Genomic DNA, 9,760 nt, shown 5'->3' on the forward strand with positions numbered 1-9,760 from the left:
ACAGGGCCGTCTCGAAAATTCGGGGAATCTGGCGCGAGGTGCTCGCCCGCGAGTAAATTCGGAGAAGCCGAAAATCGTATAGCTTGCATCAATGAAAGCTGCGCTGGATCGGAGCAGGTAGCTCGGCTTCGGGGCGCTCTTTTGATACGGTAAAAGGCCATCTGAAGGGTTAGAATCGCACAACTAACGATGCAAAATCAACTAGTTGCACATAAAAAGCCACGTATTTTCGATGTTGTCATTGAATAATGAAAAATCAGATGCGATTGCAAAAGTATATAATATGTACTCACAGCTTGCGCGGATTATCCCAACGGCGAGTTCCAGGAAAGCTCGACGAAAACCAAACCGCCTTCGGAGGTTAGAAGTTTCATTCTCCGGCGTTTTCCTCTGAAAAAAAACAAGCGTCGATCGTGAACAATCCCGAAAACGATAAATAATCGAAAAACCGAGAAAATAAACTTACCCTATGGGGCACCAGCCTCTCGGCACGTCCCTGGCGAAGCGTGTGTACGCACCCGTACGTCGAATGCCGAGTGCTGCGCTCCCTACCCCAGCCTATAGCCGCAGATTCCGAGCAGTTCGCGGCGAATGGCGGCTGTCAACTGGTGGACGTCTAGGTGCTGATCCCTCGTCGTTCGTCGTCGTCGTCGTAGTCGTAGGAGTTCCTTTTCACGGGAATCCAGCCTCCGACGTAGACGGATAGGAACGATAACGACGCCTCTCTACCCGGTCGGATTTCTTCTGGGACGCGAGACGGCGGCTCTCCGCAGCGGTACGAGGATCATCGTCGCATCGCCGCTCGCTTCTATGAATTTCTAATTGATTCGCACCAAAGCCAAGGCAGCTCTTATGACATCTGGAAAGGAAACTACTATGGGGTGAGTCGTCCGCGAGAGTCTGTATAGCTTTGTATGTCGAGAGAATCTCGCGGTTTGCAAAGTCTCGCTCGCTTTATATATCGCTGTCGATCTCGTCATTCGTCGGGGTAGTGGAGGCGGGGTGTGTGATATGCCTGTATATGATTTTGTTTTTGTAGTCCCCCCTAAGCGCAGCTGTATGCGGGTGTCTCCGTATCTCGACTTTCTAGACGGAAAAAGTGTATCTTTGCGCTGGTAATCGCTTAAATTGAGCTCTGTGTGTTGTGCGTATAGGATGAAGGGAGTAAGTAGCGGCGGACGTTTACGTTTTAATTGACGAAAGTGATTCGGTCTATTTTGCACTGACTGCTGCACTGTGCACTTCGCCTATAGCGTACGGCTTCGATCAATTTTCCGATGACTTTTTTTTACTACAGTCATGGGGGTTTTAGAACTAGGCCTCGTTTTTTTTTTTCTCCTTTTCTGCGAACGCGAAGGCGAGTGATTTTTTGTTTTTTATACGATGGTTCTTGCGGAATTTTTTTTTATTTCGATTATTTTATACCGTAATTATTCTGTCAATCTTGTTTTTATAATTTTTCCTCCGCGACCGAGTTTTCAAGCATCCTATATCGTTGTTATATTTTTAGATTTCTAGTAATGTTTATTATTTTAAGCAACATTCTTATTATAGTTCATGCTATGTATATCCATGCATTCCTTTAAAACTGCCATAGCTCCTTTTTATTGATCACCCTGATTTCTTGAATAAATTTTGTTCTCTAAAAAATTTGGTTGTTTTACAGGGAGCAGCCGATTTTTACGTGCAAGGCACATGTTTTTCACATTGATCCTAAAACTAAGCGATCATGGGTATCTGCATCCACAGCAGCCGTGTCAGTGTCTTTCTTCTACGATTCCACTCGCAGTCTGTACAGAATAATTTCTGTAGAAGGCAGCAAGGTAATTTGATTTTGCTGTTTTTTTTTTTCTGAATTCCTCTACTTTGTTTCTAATGAATATTTGTTTTTTAGGCTGTTATAAACAGTACTATTACCCCTCTCATGACATTTACCAAAACATCCCAGAAATTTGGACAATGGTCTGATGTGAGAGCAAACACAGTTTACGGGTTGGGTTTCTCATCAGAGAGTGAACTAGGAAAGGTTTGTTGAAAAATCATGTGCTTTATCTCAATGAAAAATCATTTGCTAATGATTGTTTGAAATTCCACAGTTTATTGAGAAATTCAATGAAGTCAAGGAAGCAACTAAGCAGGCTGGTGCAAAAGCTCAGACAAATAGTTCTTCAGTCACTCCGGCCACAAGTGCTAATGTCAGCCCAATCACTTCCCGTTCTTGCATGCCTTCAACTGAACAAGATCTGATTGATCCTCCAAATTCATCAATGATCAATTCCAACATTTCTGCATCAAACAATCCAAACCCAAATGCTAATATAATCTCAGCTCAAAATAGCATTTCTTCTGTAAGTGGTAGTCCTTTGCCAGGAAGTTGTATGCAGATGAAAGAAGATGACTATAAAACATATCATCACTCAAGATCGCAAAGTATTTCCCAGCAGCAGAGTACTACTGATAGTCCTCAGCATCAAGGAAAGGGACAGCAACAATTCAACTCCAATGCTGGTGCTGGTCAATCAGCAGAAATGCAACTCAAGTATGAAAATGATAGGCTTAAATTGGCACTTGCCCAAAGTTCTGCTAATGCTAAAAAATGGGAAGTAAGTACAGGTTTGCGCGATTTTAGCTCATCCGATTTAAAGGCATATTACTGACTGTTTTTTTAATTTAATTAAAGATTGAATTGACCACGCTGAAAACAAACAATGCTCGTTTGACAAGTGCACTTCAAGAGTCTACAGCTAATGTTGACGAATGGAAAAAACAACTTCAGCTTCTTAAAGAAGAGAACGCCAGGGTAAAAGCTAAGTATGCAGATTTAGAAGCAGGGAAGATAGCAGAAGGTAATTGTGAAGCCCTAAGGTTAAGAGTAGAAGCTCTGGAAAATGAATTGAGGACTAGGAACGAAGAAATCAAGGCTCTCACCATGGCATCCAAGAACAAGGATTATGCGGTATGAACTACAGAAACTGTTTTTTTTTTTTTTAGTCAATAAAGTCGGAATATAATATAAAGTTTTTGACGTTACAGACTCTACAGAAAGAAAACGCGGATCTACGAGAAATGTTGAACGTTGTGCACGAGCAATTAGACATCTCTATGAGTACTAATAAAGTACAGAAGCAGAACTTGGAGACGGTGAATATGCGACTAGCGGGATACATACAAGATTTAGTCACGGTGCATCGAGAAATAACAAACACATTGCAAACTTAAGGCAGCCTTAGGTAACTTTCTACAACACTTACCAGTTAGATATACATAATGCACAAGTCGATGACGCGATAATCGTGCGTGTGAGACAAATTATGTTTAAAAAATACCTATTGTTGTTAATCATAAAAATGTCTAGGATGAATTATATGCGACGTATGATTTTACTAGGAACTCGCTTCTTCCATACAAATCGCGAGATTTGGCGTATGGAAACTAAAAATTTTACGCAGTATTAACCAGCACATGTTATATTTTCTTGCAATCGTCTTCCAGTGATAAATGAATTTTATTGGTTTTATTTGCTTATGAAATTTATGTTTGTTGGAGGAACTATTGTTCTAACAAATTTAAACATATCATGAGCATTAATTTTCGAAAACATCAGTAGGTATTTTTGATTTGAAGTATTGAAGAAGGGTTTTCTGTTTTCCAAAGTGCAGTAACTGCAGAACTCTAAAAATAAGTGTTATTTATAAGAATAATAGGCATACATTTTTCATGATTTTTATTTATACAACTTGGATTAAATTTTGATAATTTTTTTATACGCTTTTCTTAGTGCAGATAGATTTTTACCATTACAATGATAATCGACATCATTTGTCTCTCACTAATTTATTTATATGAAAATATAAAAGAAATGATCGACGAGCAACAATCGACTAGATTGCGAAATCGGATAAGCGCTATGAATCATGCCAACAAGGTATAGCCAAATTTAAAAGAAACGTTTTCAGTACGGGTATCTGTTTATGAGGAGAAATACTACTAATGACACGTAACCAGACTGAAAAATCAATGCGAAACCGTTATATTTCATCAATTTTCAATTTTTCATCGCACTCTATTATAACACATCGATAGAGCTGAAAGAACAATAAAAAAATCATGATGACTCAGGTGCATCTAGATAGAGTATTGAGACTGCTATGTGCTATAAGAGATTGACAAAATATGAAATTTAAAACCGTGACCGCAGAGCAAAGATCTTATTATAATGCCATATATAGATATTTAACGTAATACTTGGTTGCATCCTTTTCTTTGAGTAGCAGTACAAAATTAAAAGTAGAATGCAACAATGTTATTATAATGTTGCTTAGACTGAGCTATTAACGAAATTACGTTAATTGTTGTATAAGTATTCAGTGATATCGATTGTTTGATAGTGAGTTTTAAAAAATATCATGTTAAAGTCTTAGAAATCCTTTAAATTGTTTCTTTGTATCAAATCATGAAGACGATGCAACTAATGAGAGAGAGAGAGAGAGAGAGAGAGAGAGAGAGAGAGAGAGAGAGAGAGAGAGAGAGAGAGAGAGAGCAAGGTAGCAAGAGGAAGAAAGTAGGGAGGAAGTAAATCAAGTTTTTATGCAATATACGGAGTTTTGTATACTGCTTGGAACTGCTTTTAAATTATAATTACCCGATAATTTAGCGTGTATAAGTGAAGTTTCTGTGCTGTAATTTTGTTTTGAGTACGTACACATTCAAGAGTGTCTTGTCCCTTGGACAAGGGAGTTTTTAAATGTATCCAGGATATTGCTTTTTATGCATGTTTAAAGAAAAAAAAATGAATGTCCAAGTGTACAATAACAAAAGTATAAAGTAAGTTTTATAATTAATAGGTAAATGATAAGTATGATGGATTAGTACAAGTTTAAGCAAACTGATGCTATTCTGCGTCAACGCGCGGACCAAGATTAATTAATATAAAAAAAAGAAATGGCAATTGTGGACAAGGATGGCTACTATAGCATGACACTTTTCTTAAACTATGCACGGTCACCGCACTATCGCGTTGAGTTTCCTTTGTGGCAATGAACAAAAAAAAACTTATTCTAGCCTGGACGCATCGAAATTTCTTGAACTGTATATCTCATACTTGATTAGTTCGTTTTCACAGACGCGCGAGACACCCGAAGACAATAAATTCTGTTCCGCGAAAATCAAGTTTCTTCTCCGTTATATACACTTTTAGACTGAAAACATCGAGATCTTTCGTACTTTTTTTACGCGTATATAGACGCTTTTTGAATGAATTACAAAATAAAAAGAAGAAGGCAATCCTAATTGCATACAGGGAAAAAAAAGATCTTTTGAAACGAAGTTGATAGTTCCTTTGTGCTGCGACACACAGCGCGTCGCACGGAAGCGCGTGTGTTACGCGTCCACTTGAGAATTAACTCGTGCGAATTCTCTCTCTCCCAGCTTCAATCGAGAGTTCGCCAAAGCTTCCTTTTTACTCTCTTTCGTTAATTGAACGCGAAACGGTCGCTCGAATGCGCTATATTGTAGGCTTATTTCTTGCATCGACATAAACGCGAAGAAAGTCTGTTGGTTTAATATGAATCTCGAAAATATGTATTAATTCACATATTGTTATTATCGTAATAGCGACGGAAGTAAAAGATCAAAATGATGAAAGATACAAATGGATATAAAAAAGTATTATAGAAGAGAAAAATCTGCTAACCTTGTTACACATGCATAACAATCAATGAAATTCTTCTTACCATGACAAACCTATCGAACGCGTTTTTCCCTTCTTTTATTTATACACGTGTATCTATAATGAAGGAAAAAAAGGAGAAGGTCTAGCTCTCATGTATTCGAAACTCGTATGCATAAGTAATTTACTCTCTTATTAGTTGTCCTTAATATTTATAAAAGTTGTAGAAGTTTATATAAAATTATTCTCTAGTTTGACGTCACGGTGCAGTAGAAAGTACGACGTAATAATAAATCTTTTATAATCGATAATTTATCCGCGTCGGACTCGACACACACACATACACCGACGAGTTTTTAAATATAATTTGTAGCTTACGTGTATCGTATCTGCAAAATCGGAAAATAAAAAAATAATCACGTGCAATTAAATTTTCGTTACACACGCGCCGCGCGTGTGTATTAACCTACATAATCGTCGACGCAGAAGATTCTGTGTAAAGGTTTGCTATAACGTCACGCGGCTGATCAAAAAAAAAAAAAAAAAAAAAAGTTACTGCACTTTTGTATCGGTCAACATAACGATGCAACGGCGCGTTTACCGAAATTCCGAGCTGCCGCCCCCGCGAATTTACGTGTGCGCCTCAGCATAGCGTTCCTCTGGCAAACATAACGCTCCAATTACATAACGTTTTTTGCAACATCATCGCGAAATAAGAGAGAAATCCATAATACTCTTTGTTCGGGCGCGAGATAAGCGAGCTTTTTTTAATTGCGCGTCGCGCGGCCAACTTCGTATCTCTCGCTCTCTTTCCACGGCGCAGTTCTAAATTCGTTGGCCGAAAAAGAGGAGAAAAGAATAACAGGGGAGTTCTTCTCTCTCTCTCTGTCTCTCTCTCGACTCCTTTCGGCAGAGTGACTCGCGGTAACGAGGTCAACTGTTCTAATTAAAATTTTCGCGGCTGCGATTAATTCGCCGCGACGACGACAACTGCATAGCGCGAGCGCGAGAGAGATTCGTTGTGTGTATAGGTTCGCGAACGCGTGCGTATACGTATTCCGCGAGCGCATATAGCTATCGTTTAATTGGTTCAATTTCAAGTTTTGCGCTTCGAGAGTCACTCTGTGAATTCGCGGACGTGCGCGGGAGAGCGACGTCTTATTCTATAATAGCATTAAGAGAGCAATAGTTCCTCCGTTGTAATAACTCGTAATACGATAAACTTGGACACTCGGAGTGGCTGCAGCGGACAGTTTTCGTATTTTATCGCTGTACACCGGGCTGTTTACGATCCGTATACAACACGCACTTGTACAGACCGGAATAAAGATCGATTTGATTGTGCATTTTTTTTTAGATCTTGTTTTGCAAATATTATAATAATACTATGTAATATTGATGAGCTGTGCGTGCGATCTGAAACTTTTGTAAAACCATAAGCAAGGCTAAAATTGTTTGAGAATGAATGTGTACGTGTCAAAGCTAAGCTTCTTGATTGTGGAAGCGATAACGGCAGATGAAAATAAAAATTATATTACAAAATTATCTTTTACACTTATGTATCGTGACTTTAGCACACTTTGACCGTAAATGTAATAATTTGATGTACGTCGATCACTAGCTGCCAAGGCGCAGGTTATTATATTGTACTGTAGAGAGAGAGAGAGAGAGAAAGTTTATCGTTTTCCTCTTATATTGCGCTAATTTTCGTATTTTGCTCGAAGATCCGAATAAGGCTACGGCGAAACACTTGCATTTGTTATGTAGTTGTATATCACTCGGCACACGCGAGTTCTATTACACGTATATAACACAAGCCAGCTATGTTTATTATTATGCATCTTATTATTTCACGCAATTACCGCACGACTCCTGTAGGTATATTTACGTATACATGTAAGCGGAGCCGTCCTCGCGAAATGTGCACAAGTGCGGCCGGCTGTTTTCCGCGGTAATTGGGCGCCGAGCACTCGAGGGGGCGGCTCGCGCGCGCGAAACAGGAACGTGTCTTTTTTTCTAGCGAGCTTTTTTTATCCCGCCGACGAGAAAGCTCGAATTTTCCTTCGTTCGCGTTACATACCATTATATATGTGCCGTATAGTGCGAAATACTCTGTACAGGGGGATCGAGGGGAGGGGAGATACGAGAGGCGAGCCTCGGGATCAGCTGATGCATGATTGAGGGGATGTGAAAGTCGACTCGCGCTCGCACCTTCGACCGAATCTCGGGAGCTTTTCGAATATTCATTAATCCTCCTTTGCGAGCGAGAGTTACTGCACACCGCGTGTGTGTGTTATGCCTGTCTTTTGAAATTCCGGCTATTTGTTTCTCCGAAGAAAGAGAGCCGAGAGAGATATAAACCAAAGCGAACAAAGCGACGGAATAACGGACGATTGCTTTCAATGAGCCGTACATTTGGTAGAATCAATTATTCAGAAGCGAGGCTCGCAGCAGCTCTTTTCAGACGAGTATATTATACACAATATAAATACACACAAACAAACAATGCATAAAGCGCGCTCTTTTCGCATTTTCACGTCTGCTCGACGGATAATAGGAGAAATAAGAGAAACGGAGCACGACGCGACAATGCAGTGATTCTCTTTACGCACGGGTTGACTTTTGCACACAAGAATCGCCGTTTTGTGCACATGGCAATACACACAACGGTTGCGATGATATTATAACTATATTGAGATCGAGGTGCAGTTCACTAGATATACTTTATCGGCGGGTCGTCGGCGCGGATTCGATCCGGATTAAAAAACGACGACGACGCGGGCGCGAGTGTGTATTAATTGTTCGCACGAGCACTGTATCGCGGCGTTTGTAGCAAAAGGTGGGACATGTTATGAATTTACTTTAGTAGGGGGAAAAAGAATATGTTGCGGATGAGACACGATATGAGATAGAGTTATATTCCTATTTCAGTCGGGGTATATAGTTGAGGCGCTGAGGGCGTAGCGAGGGACGACGAGGGAGGAGAATAAAGAAAATAATAAGAATTAACGACGTGTAAGGCGTTTATATACATATATAGAGCAGGAGGGAGGATAAAGAGGGAGGATAAGTCTTCTCTTATGTTCGAATTAGACGAGGATGTAACGTGTAAAGTTATGCGAAGGAAGGATATAGAAGGCGAAGAGAAGGAAAAAAATAAATAAATTAAATAATAATACATCAGGTTATCAGACGCATTTACATATTTACTAGTCAGTGCAGTCCGCGGGAGGGGGAGGCGAGGACGTAAGTTGATTGTCATTATCATCATTACTGTTATTGATAATCATACATCATCGTTATAATTGTATTTAATGAATCGAGAGTGCGGCAATTTTTGAGAGCGGCGGATATATATATATATATTATTGTCTGAAATTTATTCAATTCGTTTATCTGCGTAGCGAAAGGGAGAAAAAAGAAAATAAAAATAAACTTGTTTGGTCACGTGCAAAATTTCACCCTTATACGAGAGATCTGAGTTCAATGTCGAGATACTGTATCAGCGATTATTTCAAGGTTTACTCGAAGGATATTACTTATATTATAAGTATGTATTGTTTGATTTTTGTCTAATTTATATATAATCGGCTGTTAATAATAAAGAAAATATCGTACTTTTCGAGATGTTTTTTCACTGACCCGACTACGTCGAAACGTCATGTGTATACATCCAGTGTAACCGCATCCTCATCATAATGGTATCTCCCCGCACTGCACATATCATCAAACGCGCGCAGGGATATGCAGCCAAAGCCCCAGTAGCACATCAGAGAGAGGGAGAGAGAGAGAGAGAACCTCGATCGACGACAGAACACAACGTACATGTACAGAGCATTAATTTACTCGCTGAATTGATTGCTTTTTGGCCGAATTGTTATTGCTCGAGTTGCTGATTGCATTGTGGCCTAAATCAAGCGAGCGAGCTGCAGCGCGAGTTACAAATTATTCATGAATTCAGTAGCTGGAAAAATTATCGGCCCCCGCGCGCATGTGCGACTATACGTGAATTATTTCGCTGTAGGTTTACAACTACCTGCCGTTAACGACTCGCGAAAATTGCGACTGACGCCTCGTTTCTCCCTTCCGCTA

At 39.7% G+C, this 9,760-nt stretch overlaps 2 protein-coding genes across 2 annotated transcripts in view; one reads left to right on the forward strand and one right to left on the reverse strand.

Annotated features, from left to right (window-relative positions):
• LOC100123357 (E3 ubiquitin-protein ligase TRIM71) overlaps window positions 1-380 on the reverse strand; it is a 28,293-nt gene extending 27,913 nt beyond the window's left edge. The window contains exon 1 of the mRNA XM_032600328.1: window positions 294-380. The gene's annotated coding sequence lies outside the window, so the exon portion shown is untranslated. The remainder of the gene's footprint in view (window positions 1-293) is intronic.
• Window positions 381-546: 166 nt separating this feature from the next.
• On the forward strand, window positions 547-9,290 carry LOC100123362 (homer protein homolog 2). The gene is made up of 6 exons (XM_001606942.5): window positions 547-881; window positions 1,667-1,823; window positions 1,895-2,026; window positions 2,097-2,603; window positions 2,681-2,956; window positions 3,034-9,290. The coding sequence occupies exons 1-6, from the start codon at window positions 853-855 to the stop codon at window positions 3,217-3,219; spliced, it is 1,287 nt and encodes a 428-aa protein (XP_001606992.2). The 5' UTR covers window positions 547-852; the 3' UTR covers window positions 3,220-9,290.
• Window positions 9,291-9,760: the final 470 nt, after the last annotated feature.

The sequence above is a fragment of the Nasonia vitripennis genome, chromosome 5, assembly GCF_009193385.2.
Source record: "Nasonia vitripennis strain AsymCx chromosome 5, Nvit_psr_1.1, whole genome shotgun sequence".
Classification (NCBI taxonomy): domain Eukaryota; kingdom Metazoa; phylum Arthropoda; class Insecta; order Hymenoptera; family Pteromalidae; genus Nasonia; species Nasonia vitripennis.

Bases quoted from the DNA above. Each gene is read 5' to 3' on its own strand.
- LOC100123362 (XM_001606942.5), top strand. From the start codon at position 853: ATGACATCTGGAAAGGAAACTACTATGGG. The intron at 1,824-1,894 runs GTAATTTGATTT...TTTGTTTTTTAG, and splicing joins TTTCTGTAGAAGGCAGCAAG to GCTGTTATAAACAGTACTAT. The intron at 2,957-3,033 runs GTATGAACTACA...TTGACGTTACAG, and splicing joins CCAAGAACAAGGATTATGCG to ACTCTACAGAAAGAAAACGC.